We start from the raw sequence: 23744 nt of genomic DNA on the forward strand, positions 1-23744 counted from the left end.
CAGCATAGTGCCCGCGGCGGTGTCGACGCCGTGGAAAGAACCGAGGCGAAAACGGCCCAGGGACTGGTTTGGCTCAGTGCTTTTTCGACTACGCTACATTGGGGCTGAGCTTGCTCCGCTGCCATTTGGCCATTTCCGAAGGCGCCGGTTCGTCCTCCCGACCGCACACGTGGATCACCCCGCGCCAGTATCGTAACCTGAAATCATCTTCTAGCAAAGCAGTGCGTTCGGTCTGCGCGGAGAAGCAGCCACGAACGCCGTATCCGTAGAAGGGTCGTCGATGTTGAGACACGGCTTTGCGTTAGAACAGAAGTCCTGTTACCGTTAGCCGCTGGCGTGCTGGCGCGGAAATCGCTCAGCACCAGACGAACAGACTCCTGATCCGTCCTGCCAGAACCCTGTCCCTGCCATCAAACTGCCTGTTCGTTCGTGGATGCGCACCTGCAACTAACTGCTCCACACAGTTCCCTGGCAGCGACATGAAAAGCGCCGTATTTCTCCCCTACGGATATCGAACGATGGCCTTCTGGAGTGCCGTGCGACCGCTACTTGACCGGGGCTCGTACAACAGGTGGAGCATGTAACGCAACAAACCTTACCAGAACTACACTAAATTGAATGTAGATTATCAATATTAATTGTAAACAACTTGGAGGAGGACATACTACGGGAGCAGGACTAGCGTAAGGCGTAAAAGAGCCAGCCGTTGCAAACTGGATATCCATGCGCTAGCGTTTCTTGGTATGCTCATACGTTTCTCATCCGTGAGAAACATGAACTCGCGCCACGGATTCCGAGGAAGACTCTCCTTCGCACTGGTGTGCCAAACAGAGAAGGACTAGCCCTGGCATGTTCTGTAGCCGTTTTATTGCGCATGCAAAACGTGCTGAAAGGTTACCTGCATTTGAGAGAGTTGTGCGAAGTGTGCTACGCTCCTGTTGGTTTCTTCTTCCTTTTTGGTCCTTTGTCCCGAGTATTTCTTCCTATCTCTGGATTTTCGCTCCTTATGGGCGCTCGTTGCCGTCTTCGGCCGTGGGCGCTGCTCTCTTGTCACTGACTTTCGCCGGGGTGCGCGTCAGTCGGTGCGTTGTATCTGTAAGCCCAAATGCTCGCATTATACGGAGCCCTACATTGAATGGCGCATGTGTCCTCAGGCATCCCCGGTCATGACTGTGGTTGGCTTTCGTTGCTCTGCCGTAGACCGTCTCGTTTTGCGTCGGTGAAGAGTTTGTTGTTCCATCGCATTCGCAGCTCGTTCACATGCGGAGCTGTTTGTGTGTAGACACTGCCGCATGGGAGCTGTAAGCTGCATGTTCTCCTGCATGCCTCATTTTCGAGGTAGCGGGAGACATCACACACACTGATGGCCAGGCTGCTGAGCCGACGCCTTTGGCGACGGTGTCTGAGCTCCTTTCGCGGAGGCATCTTTCCCATGTGCCTCGAAATCTGGCGCTCTGCATCGCACAGTCTTCACCTGGTTGCAACACTCAGGAGGCCCTGAGTGGTTGCGGGCCGGCGCTGCGGCCCTCTCTCGCTCTCTTGAATCCACGCGGAGCAGGGTGTTCAAAAATCCTCCCCCTCGGACAGTGGATCGGCCTCGTTCGGCAGCGAACCGATCTGTAGACAGACGCCAGACGCCTATCCACCTAAGATCCCTGCAGAGACGCCTACAGACTGTGTCCGTCATTGACGGCCCGGTTTTCCCAAGGGCCTGTACCTTTTTTCTCGTCGAGGAGCGCCGTTTTTCTGCGTGGCAAACGTGACAGATCTGTGGCTGTGAAACGCGCACTGAAGGCGAGGCCACAAGCGGGTCGAATACCTCCGTTTTTGAAAGCCAGACTTCTGCGCTGCCGTTCGCGTTTGCGTGTCTTCTGGGATCCGAGCACACGCATCCACCCCCGTTGAAGTGAGGCTCATGGCGCTCCCTTCGACTGCAGGCCGCTTCCGGCGTCTTGCAGCGCAAGCTGCCTCAGTTCGTGGCTGCCGACCTCTGTGTGTCCAGGCAGCTTTCACCGGATCTGCCTCGAATGAGTTCCTTCGCCTCTCCGCGTCTGCAGCCCTCAGAACCGCCCGGCGGCAGTCCAGCGGCTTCTCTGTGGCGGCCAGCGCAAGCCGGCGCCCGGCGACGGGGACTGACCCTGGAAGGGCGAGCAGAGTAGACTGGGAGTCCTCGACCAAAGGCTTCGCGAGTGGGGCCCTTCCGCTTGCGGTTGGGGCGGCAGTCGGCGCAGCTGTTTTTGCCGGCGTGGCGGCGTCAAGGAGACGCGAGGGCGAATCGCGGGAGGGCGTGGCGTGGTCGATGCTGCGGCGTGAGCACCTCCGGCCGTCTGCGGGGGCTCCGCGCCCTGCCAGGGCCCTGTACACCGACTTTGACCTTCCCAAAACGACCGGCCTCGTCGGCCCCCTCAGCGCTGCCGCTGCGTGCGCGTCAGCGCGGAGGGGGGCATCAGCCAAGGCTGCGCCGTCCGCGGACCGGCGGCGCGTGCTGTGCAGCTGGGGGAGCGGCGTCGACGGCCAGCTGGGGCTCGGCGGAAGCGTGTTGAGTGTGTCGACGCCGCAGCCCGTTCCAGTCTCCGCTCTCCACGCCGGCGAGTCCATGTCCCAGTGCGCAGCGGGCGCGTTTCACTCGGTCTGCTGCACGTCCCTCGGACGCGTCTTCACGTGGGGTCGCGGCGGGAAGAACCGTCTGGGGCACGACTGGCCCCGGGAGGCGCGCCCGTCCGCGGACGGAGACAGGTCGTCTGGCTCGCATGCGGCGCGGGTCTCCGCGTCCGGCGTTGCGGAGCTCGCTGTCCAGGCTCTGCCCAAGTGCGTAGAGGGCCTGCGCCGCCTCCCGGTGCGCGTCGTCGCGGTCGCGTGCGGCGACGACCACACTCTGGCGCTCACCGACTCTGGCGAGGTCTACAGCTGGGGCGGGAATGCGCACGGCGAGTGCGGGCGGGTTGAGGCCCGCGACGCTGGAGACGCGGACGGCCAGCAAGCCGACAAGCGACGAAGGAACTGGCTCTGGGGGGTCCTGCGTGGCGACAAGGGCGAGGGCAACGTCGACACGGCGCGGGACTTGGACGACGCGCGTGAGAGTGACGCCGACAGTCCCTGGGCGCGGCGCCAGCAGAAGGAGAGAGGCCTCATCGGCGGGCGCGTGGAGGGAGAGCTCCGCGGCAAACGCGTCACGCAGATTGCCTGCGGCAAACACGTTTCGGCAGCTGTCACGCAGGATGGGGAGCTATACGTGTGGGGAGAGGGGCGGGGCGGCCAAGTGGGGCCGCCGCCGGCATGGAGCCAGGCCCGCGGCGGCCGGCGCGGCACAGACTTCGCCTCGATCGCTTCGAGCTCGGACCTTGCGTTCAACGCCGCGACGCCGCGGAAGCTCGAGGTGCGCGGCCCAGTGGAGAGCGAGGCCGATTCGGCAGATCGGCTCGCGAAAAGGGTCGTTCAAGTCGCGTGCGGATCGTCGCACTGCGCCGCCGTGACGGCGGACGGCGAAATCTACACATGGGGCAGCGACGACTACGGCCAGCTGGGCCTCGGAAAAGAGTCCCGGTATGTCCTGTTGCCTCGCCGCGTCGACGCGCTCGCCGACAAACAGGTCGCGTCGGTTCACTGTGGTCACTTCTTCACCTGCTGCACCACGACAGCCGGCGAAGTGTTTGTCTGGGGCTACGGCCGCGACGGGGAATGTGGCAACGCGCGCAGCGACGCGGACTTGCCGGCGGCGATCGCGGCGCTGAGTCCCCGAGCCACAGTCGGCGCGAGTGCCGGCGGCGGGAAGGTGGTCGGCGCGAGTGCCGGCGGCGGGCACCTTGCGGCCTGGACAAGTGAAGGCGGGCTCTGGATGTGGGGGCGCGGTCGTGAGGGACAGCTGGGGCGAGGAGACGCCATCGAGAGTGTCGCGGTGAGCCGGGACGTGCCGCAGCTAGTCGAGCAGCTGTGGGGCTCCGCCGCGGACCCCGGTGCGGCGGCGAGGCCGTTGGAAAAGGCCAGCCGGACCCGTGCGAACGAGGGAGCGGAAGGGAGGCAGAAATCCAAAGTTGTTGCCGCGTGGTGCGGCCAGACACACACGCTCGCTCTCGTAGAGCCGACGGGAGACGCTGAAACGCCCAGCTGAAACTTATCAACAGACCAGCGGACGGCGTTGTCTTTCCAGCTAGGAAGGAGGAGCGAGAGGCGAGACACCCCTGGCAAGTTGAGGCGGGTAGGACTTAAACCGCAGTCAAACTCCAGTGCCAGGGTTGCGCTACCACGCCGGCGCGCAAAAAAATGAAAACACAACAAAAAAACTGCTCCAGAGGATGTGTTTGACGCGATGGACGGGGAGTACCGGCCGCGGCGATCTGCGTAAAAGCAGAGGACTCCATTTGTCGCTTTCTGCGTTGGCCTCATCTTGATCTTGTCAGGCACACAGACTAAGCTACCGCTCACGCGATGGAACGCGCCTGTACCGATGCGATTGAAGAATCGGCTTTATTTGCGTTTCTGACAACCCGTACACCTGTTTGTGTGTGGACTATGGCGCTGGACAACCACGTTTGATGACGCAGTGCTTCGATGGCTTCAATGGGAGGAGGCAACACAGTCACTCCAGTGTGCGCACTTACCGCTCGCCTGGTGCCTGAGGTTCTGGTTCTAACTCGCACACACAAACCGTAGAGATGAATCACTCGTATCACTCTGGAGTGCAAACAGCACCTCAGTTAACTCGTACACATTTTAACGAGGCATGAAACAGTCACGGCATACACATGAGGGCTGAAACACGCCACGCCCTCGCCACCTCGAGGCCTCCTCCCAGGCAGGCTCTTGCGCGGATGCATCGGCAAGAATCGTTCCCTCCGCACGTTCACGCATGCCCTCTAGCTTTTTCTGAGAGACTGAGGAACTGCCTCGTAGTAACCCCTTTAATTCGTTAAATATGCGTTTTGGCGTACGAAGCTTGACTGAGGAACTGCCTCGTAGTAACCCCTTTAATTCGTTAAATATGCGTTTTGGCGTACGAAGCTTGACGTCGCGATGCCCTCATGCTACAGACAAGTAGACGGCGTCGACGTGGGAGACATCTCGCTTGTCCGATGCTCCGTTGCCCGACTTTTTGTAGTGATAGCTTCGCTAATCTCGCTTAAGCAGAGAGTAAATGACAACCTCGCACCAATGTGTGGCGGCACCGATGGATGACCAGCGTTGCCGATCTAGACATGAGCAGCTCCATGGCGAGACCGCCCCGCGACTCGATCAGTGTGGAAAGCTGTTTTAGACATATTTGTAAGTTGGAAAGTACAGTGATCTCATGGCTTGGAGTCGACTGGCCTGTGAGCAGCAGGCGTTGCCGTTGGTGGCGCTCGTTTCAGTCTCGTCCGATAGGTAGCGTGGAGTTGCGGCTGACTGCCGGAATGCATTGAGAGGACGCAGAAAAAACAATGCGCGACATTACAGCGCGGTAGATTCACGAAGCATCCCTTCTGTCGCAGTCCACATCCTCCGTGTCATCATATACTGGGTTTGCTGACATATTAGGGCACCTGCAACTCTGCCAATGCTGCGATTCAGCGCGTGACTGATAGCCAGCTCGCCTGTAAGACTTGGCGCGCGACTGAAAAGAGGCGAGCACAGGAAACGAAAACGCATCTGCTTTTTCATCATACCCGGATCGCTACAACGAGCTACAGAAGTCCAGCCCCTTTCGGCTCGTATGAATCACCTCGTGGCTCATTGCAGCGCAGGCCCGAAGAGAGGCCACGTAGACTCGTTTCAGTTAGCCGGAGGCTTGTAAGAATCCGACAAGAAGATACCACGCAGTCTTCGATACAAAACCGGAGAGACCGTGCAGAGACAGATATGGACACTGCGGCTGTATGCGCATGCACAGCAGGATTCGATCTCCTTGTATTCCTCATCGTCTCCGCGTTCGTAGACGCGGGAAAGCGAACAACGGAAAGCGAAAACTGCAGGCGTTGGCCCTTTGTACTGCGTCTGCCGCACGGCGAACGCTTTGAGAATTCGGCTCTCACACTGTAAGGTGATGCACCGTCCTCACAACAGACGCACCAAAGCTTCCAACCGTTGTAGTCTATAGCCCACGCGGAGCTGATTCTCTGCCCCCGGCGTAGAGATTCGCACACGGAGGACTAACGCATCATCAGACCCGTCCGTCCGCTAAGCATCCCTCCCCCCGCGAGAAATAAGAACGAAAAGGAGGTCGCCACGCTAGCACGATTTGGCCGATAAAACATGCAGACACCCGAGAGACACCGACCGCCGCCCTCCTGCTCCTCCACTCCCCCCCTCGCCCCCCCCGGCAAGGGGTTGCATTTAGTCGTTTTTGCTCATGAAGTCCGGAGGTAGACCACTCTGAAGATTCAAGACGGACGGGTCGAAGGGCGTGCCGCTGAAAGGCGATCCCTCCGCGTCCCAGGCCTTCCTGAGCAGCTCTTCCCTCTCGATCTCCTCGGACGTCTTCTCGCCGCGCATCCTCTGCTGTTGGTCAAACATCATCTTCCGGATGTGCGCCTGCGTGGCGGCGTCAAAGTCCTCGACGCGCTTGACCGACTCAATCTGGACAGCCACGCAACGGGTAACAGGAGCTACATTTGACAAGTCGGGCGAACCGGAACCAGCTGCGAGGTCACAGGGGGGAAGTCGCGGCCACAGCACGTCTGCGTGCAGAATTCTTGGCTGAAAAACACCAAGTGACAGTCTTTCCTTCTTTAGCGATGTTACATTTGGAGATACTGGCGTCGCCGTTGCAGATGCCCAACGCGTGAAACACCCTCCAGATTCAGCTGCGCGATGCCCCGGTGCGGGCACCCTTCAGCGACCCAGAAACCGATTCGCCTCTCCGCGATTCTGGTTTATGACGCGCTGGAAGCAATGTGCAGAGTTTAACGGCGATTCAAGAGCAAGGTGCGCCTCTCAAATCCTTCGTTGACGACCCGGTGTCACACGCAAGACGCCAGGCACGGCCTCCACATGAAGCATGCATTGCCCGCGTATAATGAAGCGCTGCCTCATACGGCCCCCCTCGCGACTGCGGCCTGCTGTGAAGACTTGCCTTGGTTGTGTCGATCTTCTCTTCGCCCTTGAGCACCGAAGCCCACCAGTTCTCTCGCGCCTTCTCAATGGACAGCAAGAGATACGGACCGTCCTCAACCTGCCACAGGGACTCGAGTGCGTTCACAGGCTCTTCCCACTCGCCGTCCAGCAGGACTTCACCTGAGTGCAGCGCCGCACGATCAAAAGTGCGCAAAACACCCGCCGGCTGACACAAGGTCTGCCTTTCTGCCGGAACAGACGTGTCCCAAGACGCGAAAACACCTCTCTTGGAACGGCTCTGGAAAAGAAAAGGGCAACCAGGGCGCCGCGGTAAGTCCATCGGAAGGGGCCGCCCCTGACGCTCGCCACACACCCCGCGGCTGGCTCGACCGGCCCATGCGGTCGGGCAGAGCAGTATCACCGTCTCTCCTAGCAGTCAGTTCTGCTGGGAGAGCCGCGAATACGCATGCCTCTCATGACGCGCTTTGTCATCGCAGCCCGCGCTTGCCACCCCACAGGGGCGCGGTGTGAGAGTCAGTGTACTGCAACACAAGAACAACCTCGCGTTCAACGGAGAAGCACCCGGTCTCTCGACACCCAGGCGCTTCGCTTCTGTGACGAGGCACGCTCCACCCGTCCTCCTACCCTAAACCTTAACGAAAAATCGAGTGCGGGCGACTCAGTTCATTCATCTCCCACCGTAGGGCCCGGAGTTGGCTGCGCGCGGCAACCGTCGCTGCGGCCTGACATGCCACGGATGGAAACACCAAAAGAGGCCTCGGACGGAGTCCACGAGAAACGCAGCGAGAGACGGCCCAGCCGGCGCGGAGCGCGCGGAGATGATTACCTGCGAGAGTGACCTTGAGCTTGGTTGGCGTCATCGCGATGTTCAAGTCCCTTTTGGAGCGGTATTTCGTCTTGTCAAGAGGCACCTGGACGGTGAGGTCTGAGAGTGACTGCGTCCATCTGTAGTTGCGATACACCCCTCCATTCCACGTCGTGAGCTCTTTGCCTCTTCCACCCTGCGCTGGCGAAGAGGAGCTTTCTCCCGCTGCCTCTTTTTGACCCGATGGGCGGCTCGTCGGCGCCGCGTTCTCTTCCTTCGATCCCGGCGCGTGCTCCTCCGCTTCACGCTCGCGCGCGTCTTTCGTCTGCGCATCTCGCGGGCCTCCTGCGGCTGCAGGACCGCCTCCGGGCCCCAAAGCTGCTGCGGCAGGCGCCCCTGTCGCTTCGCTTCCTCTCTCCGCGCAGCTGACAGTTGCCCGAGCTTGTGCCGAAGAAGCTGAGGCCTCCGTACGTTGAGGATGCAGCGTGAAGGGTGCTGACGCTTCGCCGAGAAGGTGCGGCTGCGCGCGGCGTCTGTAGTTCAGCTGCGCCTGTTTGAAGGCTCGGCCGACCATGGCCTCGGCTCGACCTTCGGGGAACCCCACTGTGGCTGCACCAGAGGCAGACGATCCTCCAGAAGTTTCAATCACGTGAAAAAAGTCTGTTCGGCGCTCCAGAAATCCAAAAAAAGTCTGCAAGAGACTCTCAATATCTGGGTGGTGCCGCGCGATGTTCAGCAACAGCTCCTCGTGCATTTGTGCCCAGCGGTGGGCTTCGCCATCCGTGCCTGCCATGGTGCGGCTTACGGTGAGGCGAGGGCGGCGGAAAAGAGAGTTTCACAACTGGAAAAACAACTGTACAACGCCCACGTGAAGAAAACGGAGGCTCTATACGCCTCTCGAGTACGGTCTGCATGTGCCGTTTCGAAGCAGCGCCAACGCGAGGAGGAGCGGGCAAGCGCCAGCTGCTCGCAAGGTTTGAGGAAACAGCGCCGTTTCAAAGCGCGGAAGTGCTCTGCGAGAAACGAAGTGGTGACACGAGTTCGGAAACACAACTCCAGCGTGCAGTGTCTCCGTACCGCACGTGGATCTTGGTGGAGATTGGCGGGGAATGAAACAACTTTTCAGACGCCCCAGCCGCGGAACGAAAAGAGATTCCTGTGTCCCTTTGCGCACACACAAACGCCACTATACATGCTGATTCTGCAGCCATAGGTGCATAGACATCATTTGCTTTGGTAAGCCGACAGATCATGTCGCTGGCGAATGCCGTGTGACCGCCCGGCAGGCCACGACGATTGTGCCAAAGGGAGGTTGTAGTGCTACAATTGACCGACTTTTTCTTGCGTCAAGATGCGAAGTTGCAGACCGGCGAAGGAAAGCATGGAAGGGAAGAATGCTTCTCAACAAAAAAAATCCAGGCACGCGGATAAAGACCAACTCAGCAAACACGCCGTCTCATGCTTACGGGAAAAGAGTCACTTCCGGCTTTCCTCTTCGGCGTGCACTCCCATGCCAAACCGAAGCGCACGAAGCTTGCTCACAAACCCAAGAGAAAATGTATCCCCCGGCTTGGTCGTGACCGTGGTGAGGCAAACAATTGGAAGAGAGCCTTCTAAAGCATGCGCTGAGACACCAGATGTCTTCAGTCTGTGTATGTGTGTGTGTGTGTATGCATGTCTCGCATGCACATCCAGGTACCTGCTTCATGAGGTTGAAAGCATGCGTCACTCAATATCAATCGAAACAAGGGATTCCTGGCCGCCCTTTCCAGTTCGTTTTCCCAGTAGGCTCATACCCAGCGCCATTATGCTTTGCTCAGAGGAGTAAACTGCCTGTCCGCAACGCGAGTCTAGAGGAACACTGCGAGACAAGTGACTGCAGCGACTGGCTGGCGAGGAGCGTTGTGGTGGTAGCGCTTCCGAGTACAACTGTGTCAGCAGCGGCATGGAAGAACGGTCCTTTCCACAGCTTCCAAGGAACAGAGCGGGAAAAAACTGCGCCCCACTGGTTTCCACAGTAGCAGCTAGGACGTGAGTCGCGTTTTTGGTCTGTTAAATTCGAGTTGGCCGTGGTGACTGCACCAAGCCTACACCACCTTGCAGCGCACAACCAGCAGCGCAGCAACAGGAGTGCGGCGCAAGCCACTTCACTTCCTCAGGACTTGACAGAAAAACTGCCGCTTCACGTTTCGTGTGCTGGTGTCGGTTGTGCGCGGTAGATGAACTCTGGCTGCCTCTATCCGTTCTAAGGAAGGAACCCGGAGAGGCCTTCGAGTTGGTTTCTCAAAACGCACGGGGATCATGTTCGTGGAATACCACAGGGAGAAGCGTTCAGTTAGACTAGACATTTGCTTCGCTTTGGAACTGTTTGCGAATGGTGGGAGGTCAGACAAGATCGAGTTCTAAATACTTGTCCCAACACTGCCTGAGAAACAGTAGGCTTCCACGCAGCATGCACACACGGGTCAGTGCGTCGTGTCGATCCTTCCACTAGAACCAGAGTTACCCTCCTCCGCATCAGATAGAACAGCCGCCGTCTGCGATGTTTCCGCAAAAAGCTTCAGAGTACGGATGACCCATCCCTCGTAAGCGCTTCCAGAGGAACACCCGAAAGACTCTGCACCACCAGCGACGACCCAACTGACCCACGTTTCTCGAGAAAATCTAGAGTAGCCAGCGGCAACACCTTCCAAGGGTACCTGCTGTTTCAGGATGTCCAACGGACAGTTTCACGATCACACAGAACCATGCCTTTCCCTGTCTTAGGCGCGAGACTGGGATCTCGTGCTCTCAGTCTAACATGTCAAAGCAGAACTCGTGCTTCCCGTGTTGGCGTGCGTCTAGAGAGCCAGCAGCAGGTAAAGTGTCTTCGCAGTTAACGACTGATCCTATCGCTGCGTACCGTGCCTCTAGCGACTTAATGGAAGATACATCAGAGGGCACCTCGACTCCCGATGTCTTTTCAGGGCAGTCTGTGTGTTCTTCCTCGTTAGATGCGATGCCAGCAGCCTGACCGCTGAGCGCGTGAGACTCTTGTTGAGCCTCTGTCGCTGGCATAAGGTGGTCGGATGAAACAGTGTCTTCACTTTCGGATGCGAGAGCGAGCAGCGCCTCAACAGAGGGGTCCACAATAACCGTCGTGTCGGTGGCTTGTCCTGCCTCATCAGCGCCCGTTGCTGCGCACACCATAACGCAGAAGTCAGCAACAGGTGTTGTCTTATTATGTATACATCGAATGGCTTGCAGGTATAACTAGGTGCGACGAGCAAGCAACGTGGACTGCGGGGATGCGCCTGGCGATTTTGGCACTCCCGCATGCACACCACCGCACCCGGAGTTCCGTGAACACGATGACTCCTCCGTCGTCTGGGGCGTCTGAGTCACGTGATGCCTCGAGGATCCTACGCGAAGCCGAAGCGCCCCAGAAACTGCGGTTTCAATCTTTCCGTGCGTGGGGCGTGTAATCACAAACTTCAAACAATGGTGGTCGTACCGAACTCGTTCGCGTCGGTAGAGATTCCGGCGGAAGTCGGGCCTTCACGGTCGGCCTCGAGGAGGGAGTTGCCTGCGAAAGATATCTTCTGTGAGTGGGTAAAGGGGGCGAGCTCGGAAGCTGGCCTCTCGCTGGCAGACGCACCAGCCACCGACTCGCGAGTCTCATCCCTTCTGCCTGAGGTGGAAAGACCAGCGCCTCGCGGCGCTGCTATCGTTTGCTGCTCAGAATCGGCTGCGCGCAGCCAGCTTTGTCTGACTGCGTCAGCCCGTTGTATCTCGCGCCTCTGCTCGTCTTCTGTCCATGCTTGGGCCTCCGCAAAATCACCTGCGAGGACAGCAAACGCGAATGATTCCATGACCGCTAACGCAATGAAACTACCGGAAAGACGAAGCCGGCGGAAAAAAAGGGGGCAACAAACCGAGCGCACCGAGGCTGTCAGCAGTATGGTCTCTCATGAAAAGGATCACCCCGTAGATGAGGCGGTTGAGATCGCCCTCACCCTCGCGCTGCCATATCCACAGAGGTAGGACTGCCTTACCAATGCCAGCCGCCGCCTGAGCCCTTCTTTCCTCTTCGCGGGCAATTCTATCGAGCGCTCTCCTGACGTTTTCCCTGTATCTGTTCTGTGCAGCAAACTCACACAGCTACAAGAGGCAACGCTGCGCCGGCGACACCCCGCACACGCCATCCTGGGCGTTGAGCTGCCAGAAACTGCCTGCGGCTCCTCAGAGCGGACGCGCCCAGTTTACTGCATCCGTTTCGCCTTGGTTATGACACACACCCTGCAGTTCAAACACTGACGCAGGGGTATGTGGTCACGCTTGTGTGTGTGTGTGTGTGTGTGTGTGTGTGTTTTGCATTGATGCATGCGTGTGTGGCTTCATACGTTTGATCAGCTGTGTACAACGCGCCCACGGGCGCTCACTTTCTTTCCTTGCACGTTGTCTCTAGAATTTGTTTCCCTTAGCAGCTGGTAGTCACAGACGGAACCCGCTACTCACAGTAGGGCAATGGAAAACCCCCGTCTGATCGTCAGGCTGTGATCGATCGAATTAACCCGCCCCGATTTACTATCTGCACTTGCGGGGGAAGACTCTAAGACACCCCCCAAAACAGCGCTGAGTGGTGCGTGCCTACTTGCATTCTTCTGAACTCTTCCAGATCGCTGCTGAGTTGCTGTTGTTCTGTTTCCTTGATTCTCTTGATTGCTGCTGCCTCTGCGTGCCTGCCTCCTGTTACCCACGCCTCACTTCCTGCTCGCTCCACAGGCTTAATTGGTCGGTCGTCTAAGTACCGTAACCCAGGCAAAGCTGTTAAACATAGCGGCAGAAGCTCACAACCAGCAGTCCAGTGCATAGCTCCGCAGAAACAGTGAGTACATACAAATACAGTTATGAAAGCTACTATAACAGCTTGTGCCCTCCGAATCTTCTTCACTTCGCTTCTAACTGTTTCTAAATGGTGACTCATGCTTACCGGCAACCACGCGCTTGCGGTAGTACGGGAGTTTCCGGATAACTGGGTTCCCATGGAAATACAAGCAAGTCAGGCCCGATAACCTTTGCATAAGCGCAAAGAAGTCGTCAAGCCAGTCGGTGATTGTCGCCTTCTCGTCGGCGTCGCAAACACACTCAGGCTCACCAGCCAGCGAGCGCGCCCCTGCACGCGGACTGCCGTGCAGAATCTGCGGCGAGGAGCTGGCATGAAGACGTGCTGCCGTAGTGGACCGAGCCGAATGAGGCAAGGTGCTATCAGCAGAAACTCTCTTGTCCTGTGGTCCGAAATCTATGTTATTGTGAGATATATCCAAATTTGTCAGGGCTGGACACTCCGTCAGACCGGCGATGTCCTGGTCATACAAATCAGCATACACCCCACAGATTTCCAGGCCAGGGAAGGAGACAGTCAACACCCGATATATAATTCTGGGCTACAGTCGCCGTGAACCTGTGCCGTCCGAGTTCTTACATAGCATTACCGGAAGACGGATATGCAAATTTGCAAACGGTAACCAGTGAAGGGCTCTGCATCCTTATCCGTCTCGCATCTCGACAGGTCGACAGGCGACAATCTACAAATGAACTGGGCACGCTGACAAAGCACTTGCCTCCAGAGTCTCAAAAGCATTGTAGGCGAGCTTGAGGTTGCTCAGGCGTGGGAGGCACGACAGGCCTGCGATCTTCCTGATACAGTTGTGCGAGAGGTCGAGCGTGACTAATCTCTCGCAGTAGTCCAGATTTTCAATTTCTCTGATGCAGTTTTGTTGCAAGAATCTGACCCGTTCGGACATTCACATGCAGAAATGAGTATTCCGGTAGGATCCCCCAACACGAGAACGCGCACAGCGTCCCAACGGTCAGCACCTCATAAGGCTCAAGCTTGCGTGGTCCTGACTTGGATAGTCTGTTGACACCCCCTTCCTCCCGAGCGCTCGTTCACGCAGCCTGATAGTGATACCAACTATCGCATGCAGTAGGTACAATAGTTTCTGTATCTCCCGCAATAAGACGCTACCGACGTATGGCGACACACTTCTAGAACGAAGGCGAGAAGCCCCCGGAATCGACGCGAGAGACTAAAGTACTCGACCCACGTAAAGCAAATGAGCCTTACAGACACTTCAGCTCCTTGAGATTGTCCAGCCCTTCGATCCGGCGAATGCCATTTCCTTCCAGCCAGAGAGCCCTCACTTGGGTGTAGTCATCGAGATTCTCAATCTTCGTGAAACCTCGGAAGTGCAAATACAGCTTGTCATTCAGAGCCGGGGACTCGTACTGTCCGCTCTCTGTAGAACCAACAGAGATAATGCAACTGCCTCTTTCCACTCGCATTATTGGATGATGGGGAATCCTCGAGTCCCATAGAATTCGCCGTCCCCGCAACTTCAACTCCCTTCTTCGTCTGTTCGCTTACAAATAGAATCCTTTCTGCCTACATATGTGTCTTATTTGCGCTTGCACTATGCATGTGAGAGGCTCCCAGCCAAGGACACTAGCCACCTGTATACCGGACGGGAGTCGGACACATCTAAAGATCCGTGCTCGCTCTGTTGGGTCGACGTGGGGTTCTTTTTACCTTTACAAATCTGGCCCAGGAGTGCCCTGTTCATGACGGGTCCGTATGAGTCAAGTTCTTTCCGATGCCCCGCTTTGCTCTCGTTCAGAGTGCTAGGAGCAGCACTGCTACCCCGGCGCTCCCTGCCGCTTCCACCAAAAATATTTTGAGTTGTCATTCTAAGGAGCGACGTCGAAAGGGAAGAGCTTCCCGCCTGATAATCACTCGAGAGTCTATCAGATAGCCTACTTGACTACACGTGCAGGCGCTCGTCCCGCCGAGAGTCGACGAGTTGCCACAACAGATCGCCCACGCGGCACAATAACAGTTAGCGGTGTCCCGTAAGGCTGCAGGCGCTACTCTTGAAAGCTATTGACTTTGCTGAAAGCCGGACGAAACTAAGGTGGTGTCTGTTAGTCGTACTTTGTAAGAGTCCCTGCTGGGGCCACGTTGCTGGGCCACACCGGATACTGAAGTGCCACAACGGCCTGGTTAGCTCTGTGAACCAGAGCGTCCCGAAGTGACGACAAATCAGCGGATTATAAAGTGCGTCGGGAGAAGAGCGGCTTTGCCGTGAAGATCTCAGAGGCGCGGGTAACGTCCTTTCACTCTATTCCACATCAGTACAAGGCGTAAAGCACAGCAATACAGAGGTCGCGAAACCGGTCCGCAGGAGGCTCTACGTTCCATACCCCTGAAAAACGTGTCCTCTTCCTTCGTAGACATCTTTCCGGTGGGGCATCCCTTCCTTTTGACGACCGCATGCCGCTGTATGGGCCCTACCAGGTGAACCGCTTCACTTTGCGCGCACCACTACCACTCTGTTCCGTGGGCCAGAGTGGTGTGCGCGAACAAGTGGACGCCGCTGATGATGAGCGCATCCGCTAGTGCTAGTATCGTCACGCGCATCACAGAGCGATATCTGCGTTTCCAGTGGTCAATCGAACAAAACACTACCCCATCAATGCCCACCAAAAGTCTTGGCGAAAACCGGGTAGCGGCGTGCGGCCGCTCTACGCTGTAGCAAAAGAGCGCACGCGCCGCCGTCTGCAGCGGGGAACTAGGAACTAAACGAAGGCAAGACTTACAGTGCATCGACAATTCCAGCGCAGCGGTTTTTCCGTTGTACGCACCTGCCGATCGTCTCAGCAGCCTGAGACCGCGTTTCGGCTGAACTAACTAGGATGCCTCGTTGAAAGAGCACCATCTCGAACCAGGAAACGTGGAAGAGGCTTCATGTCTAGCACCACCGCCACTGGCAGGCCGCGAGTTTTGACAGCCTTTAGATTTGAAATACGTACGGATTGTTCCGAATTTGGACTACAGTTGGCAGAGAGGTCTTGTCTGAGCGATAAGCTAATAGAATTTAGAACTAGCGACCCGAGGCGACTGAGTTTTTTGCTCCAACGCCGCGCATGGAAGCACCAATTATCGGCACCGCGGAGCAGTTGAAGCCTATGCTCGACACGAATACAGTAGTGATCCCGGAGTACAAAGTGGGCACTCGGTTAGGGGTCCGGCATGATCTCCTTTCAGTGCTTAGGGAGTATTTACTGCGAACTGTAGTCCCTGGGCTGTCCTACGAAGGCTGTTGGGCCCTTGTGGCGTTCGGCTTCTCATTATGAAAAACGCATTTCAAGGAGAACCACTGCGCGCCCAGTCAGAAATGCAGCTGCAGGCGTTAACTGGGCTCAGACTGTCTAGACCGAGTCAAGAACATAGCAGATAAGGGGGGCACCAGCACTTGCATTTGCCCTGAAATCATCCTGTCATAGTTCAGCAGGGAGAACATTGTAGCTGAGGACCGGCTAGGCACCCTCAACAAATCATGATGGGTTACACAGCGCTCGCTCGCCGTGCAGGCAGGCAATGAGACGTCTTATGTATAGGCAGACATGTAATGTGGTGCGCGATTCCGATCGTGCGTTGCTGAACATTGCAGCTGTACCCCCAGCGCGCTCGGAACGCCTAGCTAGAACGCGCGATCGTGGGCGCCCTGGGCAGACCACGGCCAGCCACCACACAATTTCATTACATTTTTTCCAGGCTATCCCACTTTTTTTCTTCGACCACACTTTTCCTGACGCTCGCTGCAAAGCCGTACGACCAATTCTGACTACCATTTTCATCAAAAACAGGTCATGCCGAGGTGGTTGCCGGCGGAAGAAGAACGTGTCCAACCCGCTCCGCGGAGCGGTCCGGTGGACACACATCGTCGTCTACCTGATGACGATGACGCAAATGACGCGTTTGCTCCAGGAGTTTCGCCGCCGCCTCCACCGTCGACGCCAAAGGACTCCGATACGGTATTCGCTCCAGATTCGTATAATGCGTGCCGGCAACGACTTCACATGCTGCTGGTGTGCGACTTCTTGAGTCCGGACTGTTTTGGCGTCTCCTTGATCACCCAGCGCAAAAAGCAAAAGAAGCGGCACAGTACGCGAAGACGTAGCGTCCGGGCGCAATCTGGAGACACATCAGACACGACTGCCAGTTCCTGCAAACGAGAGCCCCGACCAGCCCCGCCGGTGGCCGCGAAATCGCCTCCGCCCACGCCGTCTCATCCTCAGCCACCGACAGTTGCCGGCCGCTAAAAGCGAACCAAAGAAGCTCGTCCTGTGGGAATGCGGTGGAAATGAGGGCGTGAAACGTCGAATGACCGGGGGGCTCGCGTATTTGCATGCATTATATTCCGAGAAACTGCTTCCCACCTCTCTATGGCGTCCCGAGCAAACCGTGTATCGATGCAGTGCTTCGTGAAGAGTACGTCAACATGGATGACAGGGCGAAGCCATGACTTCTCATTCAGAGCATCTCGTGTTCCAGCAGAACACTCGACGGATCCTTCAGTTTCGGGCACTAGTGCTTATTTCCAGGTTGTCAGACATCTGCCAGTGCTTCATACGAACGCAGCGTCCTTGATGACCTTGCTATCAGACTTGTTGGCCTTAAAGTGTGACGCCACGATTGGTCGCTACCGCACCCGGAGCCTCTCGGAATCTACAGAGCAAGTCGCGTGAACAGCGGCACTTGCTGTCCAGCCGACGACGAGTGAACCTGAGCGTTCCGCCACGCGCACACTGGGAAAGCAGACAACATAGCGTTGCAGCAGTAGTATTTTGTGCGGATGTTACACCCTCGGCAAGCGCCCTGCCGCCTTCGCCGCTCAGTTCGCACTTGCACTTTTGCAGCCTCACACCTGTCCTAGGATACGGCTAGTGGTGACGCTGCCGCAGGATTTCACTGAAGTAGTAGTACAGAATAAGGATTGTTCGCAAAGATCTCGACTGTGAGCCCCTGCGCAATCTTGCGCGATGCGTATTCGAGCTGAACAGAATAGGGATCTCGATAACCCAGAAGGAAATCAACGCGGGTTCCGCGCGCCAGCCCGTTCTCTCTAGGATACCTCAGAGCTTTGGCACCACGCAAGAGTCAGTCCGGCCCCACCTAGACGTCCGTCTACAGCGACATGTTATGCGTGGTGCGTTTCAACTAGCTGAGGTTCCATTTACTGCGATCCTACCACGCGAAGACAAGTGAGGCGGGGGACTAGGCGGCGCTGCGAGTGACTAACGTGGTCACATGCGCCGTCGTCGCCGCACTGCAGTAGAAGACGCGCAGTGGCGGGCGCACATCTCTAAAGCTCGGAGGCCCGCTTCCTTCAGTTTAACAACATTGACCTATTGCAGTTTAACTACATCGACCTATTTCAAGCGCTCTGAGACGTGGTATGGACTGACAACGGTATCAGTCGCAATGACATGAATCGACACCGGCGGTCTTTTACCGCAAAGTCGCTCGTCTTCAAAGGACGGGCCTGTTCGATTTGCATGCCACCGACGCACGTCGACGGCTGCATGCAATCGACATCTGTGGCAAGGCTCCGTCACGGAACCGCATTCAGACGCTGGATTCTTGCCTCTGTTTTCTTTCACCCAACGCGGCGGTCCGTCTCCTCTAGACGGGCGACAGCAGTACCGCAGGCCCTGCGTGTGCCGACCCGGAGGGCGCCTTCGACTCGAAGCGCATGCGCCGACTCCGAAGAAACACTCATTGCCTGAAATCTTCTAGCTGCAGAGCTGAGTAGGGCAACGGCCCTCGCCCGTGTTGACGCGGCGTTTGTAAAGCTGTCGGCGACCTCAGACTGCGCAGCGTGCCTCTCTCCCGGTCTGCTGGAACCGCGAGACACGCCTCTTGACGATTCGCACGGGGCAGGCTGCGCCGGGCACTTGACGCCTGAAGAAGTCCGTAAAACAGGCGTGGAACGCGACTCAGCGTTTCAACCGCGCCAACATCGTGGAAAGAACTCGAGCACTCTCTCAAGCCGTGCACCTTTGGCGCAGAGACATCCGGGCCTGACAAGTTTGGACTGCCTCGCCAGCGTCACGAACAAGCTATCCTTCGAGTGTCTTTCGAGCGGACAGCGACGGGAACTCTCAGGAGGCGACACATGTGCCTCCAGAAAGGCAACTCAAGATGACGCAGATCGCGTCGGCCTCTGAAGGCCTCCAGGGCTCGGTACACCCAAGCCAGGATTCAGCCGTCGAGTGGAAGCGGCAAACAGAGGACGAAGGAAGCAGACGTGCGTCGGAGACCTCCGCTGCGCCTGACGCAGAAGACAAGACGAGGAGGAAGAAGGAAAAGAAGAAGAGGGAGAGGGCGAAAATGGCGTCGAGGGAGAAGACATGCGACCCAGTCGCGGAACAGCTTTTACATGAAGGCAGGAGCGCCGAGCTGGAGAGAGAGTTCGTGGGAGCAGTCTACGATCGAATCGCGAATCACTTTTCCCACACCAGGTAGAGTTGCACCCGCACCTGACGTGCTCCAATGTCAGCTCGCACCCCGAGACTTGCGAAATCCATCACAGCCCTGGGCGGAAGCGTGTGAGAGGCGCTCTCGGCGCTGCGTAGTGAGGCTTCGTCCGCCGCGTGGGACCTCTCGCCGACCGGACTGATGGCAGATTTTGAAGAGAGTTCTCACAAGAATGAGAAAGAGGAGTCGCGGCGCGCGCATTAAGATTGATCCGGCTGCCGAGTCTAAGCCTGACAGAGGCGGAAAGACCGCCTTGACTTGGGGGTGCGCGGCGTCTCGCCGGATCCAGCTTGTCCCCTTCGCAGTCGCGCGGCAAGCTCGCTCGGCGTCGCCTGTCCGCTTCTCCGCTGCTGCAGATACAAGCCATGGCCAAGGGTTCGCCAGTTCCTCGAGAGGCTGCCACGCTACTCGCTGGTCGTCGACGTGGGCTGCGGCAACGGAAAGTATCTTCAGTGCGTCCCGCGCGGCTCGCCCGCCTCCCTTCCGCCGGCAGCTTCTTCGGCGCCGTCACCGTCTCCTGTCTCTTCTCCCTCGCCGGCCCCCTCCGCGACCCCGACCGCGCCCGCGCCCGCCCCGGCGCCTCCATCGTGCCCTCCGGAGTCCTGCCCTTCCTCTTCTGCTGATGCCGCAGACCCTGCGGAATGCCTCTTGCTCGGTGTTGACATGTCGCGGCCTCTGCTGGTGTGTGCGCAAGAGCGAGCGCATGCGCGGGGCAGACTGGCGTTAGGGACGTGTCTCAACACGAATTTCAGACAAGGTGAGCTGAGAGACAGACGATCTAGACGGAGAACGAGGAAACGCACGGATGACCGACTAGCCATCCTCGTGTCTCGCAGCTGGAAAAAGCTTTGCTGAGCTGCTTCCTTGTCTGACCTCTCAGAGGGACTGTGCCGCACCTTGTAGACTGTTTGGCGAACGATTTCGCTTTCTTTTCGCCTCTGCTTCGCTAGTGGATGGTCGCCGGAGTCGATTCCTCGTAGGAGACTCGCCGAGCGCCGCCTTCTGCATGCGCCTTCCCCTTTCATCTTCTTTTGGGCCTCATGCCTTCTGGCTGTCGACAGGCATTGCGGATGCGGTCATCTCCATCGCTGTCACACACCACCTTGCGACGGAAGAACGCCGGTGAGGCGAGACGCCGCATGCTGCCCCCGTCAGGCTGTCGCCGTTGTCCTCTAATTGCATAGGCAATGCATGACGTGGACTTTCAAACTATCAGACATTCGGCCGGTAAATCGTGGTGACAGCCCAGTGCCCCCTGCCGCCACATATGTATGGTCTTTGGACAGGAAGGCGTTTTTTCGAGAGCTCATAGAATCTCTTTTGTATGGTTTTGTCGACGCGCGCATGCCTCACGCGTTTCACTCTTCTGCATTCTGCTCGAATCACCAGTTGCTTGGCCTTCGCGCAGCGTCTGTCTTCCACCCGCGAGGCGAGGGCGACGCCCGCGTGCCGTTATGTGTCTGTTCGTCGGCGTCACGTTTCCCCTGAGACTGATATGGAGTTGCCTAGATGTGCCAGGTGTCGCCCCGTGTTTCAGATACTTTCGCGATCTCATAGAATGTGTTATCCTCTATAGGGGCGATTCATGTCGCCATTCGTTTGGAGATAACTTGGTCTAGGCGTATGTGTCTTTTCGTGACAGCGCTCTTCCTCCCGACGCACTCGCAAGCGGCTGCCCTGTTTCCACGACCTCTTGGCACAGTCGCGCGAGCCACACGCCTGTCGAACGTGTCTCGTCTATGGCGTGTGTGGTTTTTCTCTGCTGCAGCGTGCGCGCCATCGAAGAGCTCGCGCGGCTCGCTCGCCCAGGAGGCCTCATCCTTATCACGGTCTGGTAAGTCGGAGGGCTGGGGAGGGGGGGAGGGCGTTCCGCGCGGTCGCGCGTGGGATTTTGGCGACAGGGCCAGATCGTTTTTTGTATCAGTATATATTGGTGGGTCCGTAGTCATTTTGCCGAAAACTAACCCCATGCACTATTTCCCAGTACCGGTAGCGAAATATTTTTTCCAGGAAGCGGCGGTGAACTACCATCACACAGAACTTTGTTGTCTGTGTCTTCATAATCGACATCTTTTTCAGCCTTCCCGGCGATGTTCTCTCATCAAGTATGACTCTACTGATCGTACTAGAACCTGACTAGTAGTTTTCCGTTTGCCTCGCTTCAGAGGGAGGAAGACGGGGCGTCAGCGAGGGGAGGGCAGGGCTCGCTGGGTGTTTGCCGACAGTCTCGTGTGTCGCCTGTGGACTTCGCCTTGTCTCGCAGGGCTGAGCGACAAGAGGAAGGCTCCATCGGCGCCAGAGAGTTCAAGGGCAAAGACGGTAAGCGGGCGAGGGGTCCGTGGCTTCGTAAGGCGTTCCCCGTTGCGCTCCAGTCTCCTGCAGAAGCCTGTTGCTCTATTCGCAGCTGGAATCTGCGTCTTTTCGCAAAAGACAGCGGCCCGTCATCGCGCCGCCCCGCACGCACGTATATCACCTTCTTGGCTTTCGTGTTCTCTCCTTTCCTCTGCGCTGCAGTCTTCGTGCCCTGGCACTTGCAGAAGGCGCTGGAGACTCGCCAGCCGTCGGCTGCGGGGGCGCCCAGACAGCAGCCTGCGGACTCCGCTCGTGATTTGGCGGCGTGCCCTCAGACCTCTGAGGCGGCGTCAGACTGCACATCTGTTGCGAAAGGTGATGCAGCGAGGACAGCCTCTCCCGCGGGCGCCGCGGCCACTTCAGACGCCACCCAGCGCTGTGCGGAAGCGCAAGACAGGCCGCTAGAGGCGCCAGAGACGCCTGAGGCAGTCGGTGGAGGCGGGGTGGCTTCGCGCAGTGGAGCCTCGAGAGAAGATGAGAAACGCGCGCAGAAAGAGGAGTCCGAAGACTCCATCACTACGCTCTTCCGGTACTACCACGTCTTCAGCAGAGAGGAGATCCTCGGCCTCTGTGCACGCGTCAGAGGCGTGGAGGTCGTGGAGTCCTATTTCGACTCAAACAACTGGGCCGTGATTCTGCGAAAACTGCTCTAAACAGCGTCAAGAAGACTGAGACATTACCTAGGTCATGTGTATGGACGGTGACATGGCACGTCGCCATAGATTTGGTGGACAAGACCCGCAGCGCGCGCGAAAAAAGCCCGGCATACACACGCATAGACTTGTAACTATATTCGCACAAGCAGCCAGACATCTGCTCCAGCCTGAGGACTTCCAGCCGAGAGAGAGAGAAAGACCAGAAGCCCCCCGTAGTTAGCAACACCTGTCGTGGCTCTGTAGCAGAAAACGTCTGAACTTGCGCCGCAAAATCAACCGGACAAGAAACTCAGAGCGCACGCCAAGCCTTCCAGTGAGCTCTTCTTCTCCGCTCTGAGGCCAACAGCGAACTTGCACGGGCACGCTGCGCGTCCAGACACCGAATGCAACGCAAGTCGCATCTTTGTTGCGGGTTGTGCTTCACCGATCAAGCCTCTAGACAGATCCTCAGAGCCATTTTCTTCGCTCAGTATTCTGAGGGAAGGCCTACACGCCTCGCTGCGATGACAACAGTCTGTGCAGGATGGTGAATCGCGCTCGCACGGGGCCGTCACCGCTAAGCTTAATCCAGATTTGTCTTCTCGAAGGGGACCGTACACTAGCTGGGGGGTGCGCAGAAACGTTGCTCGAGGTTAGAGACCTGACTCTTTTCGGTAAATTTTTTTTTTCAAAGTCTACCTCTCATTGAGCATGTAACGTCAACTCAGTCAGCAATGCAAGAGACGCGCCTCCGGCGGTCACGAGGCCTGCCTGCCTTCAGCTCCACAAACGACGCTGTTTGTGGCTTCGGAAAACAGGAGAAATCGAAGGCTGCAGACTCCACAGCCGCAGAGACGCAGATACTTTTTCTGTGCACAACTCTCGCGACTTGGGACAGAGCCAGCCAGGCTTTTGAGCGCTGCGTGTCTTCTCTCCGACGCATGCAGTGCACAAGCGTTTTTGAAACAAGACAACGCGTGCCCAGCAGGAGCGCCAGATTGCTTTCTTCGCGCAAATCTGTGTTGCCCTCTACCCTCGTCTCCCACACTGCACAAAGGATTTTTCCTTTTCTTACGGTGTGGCACGGAAGTGACGAGCCGAAACAGTTGCGCGCCTCTGGCATCTACACACTGCGGGACAGGAACAGCGCCAGCCATTCAGAGCCCCGCAGGCCCCGTCTTCCCGCCTCGTTTGCCTTCCGCACCTTCGAAGTTGTCTTCCTTCTTTCGTTTCCACCCTTTCATCAAAACGACAACGACTCGAGCGTCCCAGTAACTGAGAGAGAGAAGAGCGCTTGGTACGCAGCCGGGCCCGAACGGATCTTGCATGCGTATGACGAAAGCGCGCTGTGAGAGGACCGTTGTGAGCATTCACCTTCGGTTAGGCGTTTCTGAGCAACCCTTTTCACGTGTAGGGGAAGCTGGCTGGGACAATCGCGACTCGACAGGTTACAGGACTAGCTTTTTCCCGTGGAAGGTCTCGTTCTCGGCTTTGTTCGTGTTTCCCTCATCGTTCGTCGCAGCCACAGACAGAAAACTTTCTC

The 23744-nt window shown here is 57.5% G+C and overlaps 5 protein-coding genes across 5 annotated transcripts; 3 read left to right on the forward strand and 2 right to left on the reverse strand.

Annotated features, from left to right (window-relative positions):
* Positions 1 to 1915: 1915 nt before the first annotated feature.
* Positions 1916 to 4108, forward strand: BESB_004540 (regulator of chromosome condensation (RCC1) repeat-containing protein; the record flags this gene model as incomplete). Its single annotated transcript, XM_029359209.1, has 1 exon — positions 1916 to 4108. One exon carries the CDS (start codon positions 1916 to 1918, stop codon positions 4106 to 4108), a length of 2193 nt encoding a protein of 730 aa, XP_029222122.1.
* A 2198-nt stretch (positions 4109 to 6306) lies between these two features.
* On the reverse strand, positions 6307 to 8645 carry BESB_004550 (NudC family protein; the record flags this gene model as incomplete). Its single annotated transcript, XM_029359210.1, has 3 exons — positions 6307 to 6578; positions 7042 to 7206; positions 7874 to 8645. 3 exons carry the CDS (start codon positions 8643 to 8645, stop codon positions 6307 to 6309), a joined length of 1209 nt encoding a protein of 402 aa, XP_029222123.1.
* A 1997-nt stretch (positions 8646 to 10642) lies between these two features.
* Positions 10643 to 14580, reverse strand: BESB_004560 (uncharacterized protein; the record flags this gene model as incomplete). Its single annotated transcript, XM_029359211.1, has 8 exons — positions 10643 to 11028; positions 11346 to 11672; positions 11776 to 11971; positions 12486 to 12658; positions 12825 to 13197; positions 13456 to 13621; positions 13962 to 14133; positions 14424 to 14580. 8 exons carry the CDS (start codon positions 14578 to 14580, stop codon positions 10643 to 10645), a joined length of 1950 nt encoding a protein of 649 aa, XP_029222124.1.
* Positions 14581 to 16543: 1963 nt separating this feature from the next.
* Positions 16544 to 16996, forward strand: BESB_004570 (uncharacterized protein; the record flags this gene model as incomplete). Its single annotated transcript, XM_029359212.1, has 1 exon — positions 16544 to 16996. One exon carries the CDS (start codon positions 16544 to 16546, stop codon positions 16994 to 16996), a length of 453 nt encoding a protein of 150 aa, XP_029222125.1.
* A 1882-nt stretch (positions 16997 to 18878) lies between these two features.
* On the forward strand, positions 18879 to 22219 carry BESB_004580 (methyltransferase domain-containing protein; the record flags this gene model as incomplete). Its single annotated transcript, XM_029359213.1, has 6 exons — positions 18879 to 19198; positions 19571 to 19971; positions 20276 to 20336; positions 20983 to 21048; positions 21478 to 21533; positions 21729 to 22219. 6 exons carry the CDS (start codon positions 18879 to 18881, stop codon positions 22217 to 22219), a joined length of 1395 nt encoding a protein of 464 aa, XP_029222126.1.
* Positions 22220 to 23744: the final 1525 nt, after the last annotated feature.

The sequence above is a fragment of the Besnoitia besnoiti genome, chromosome I (assembly GCF_002563875.1).
Source record: "Besnoitia besnoiti strain Bb-Ger1 chromosome I, whole genome shotgun sequence".
NCBI lineage: Eukaryota > Apicomplexa > Conoidasida > Eucoccidiorida > Sarcocystidae > Besnoitia > Besnoitia besnoiti.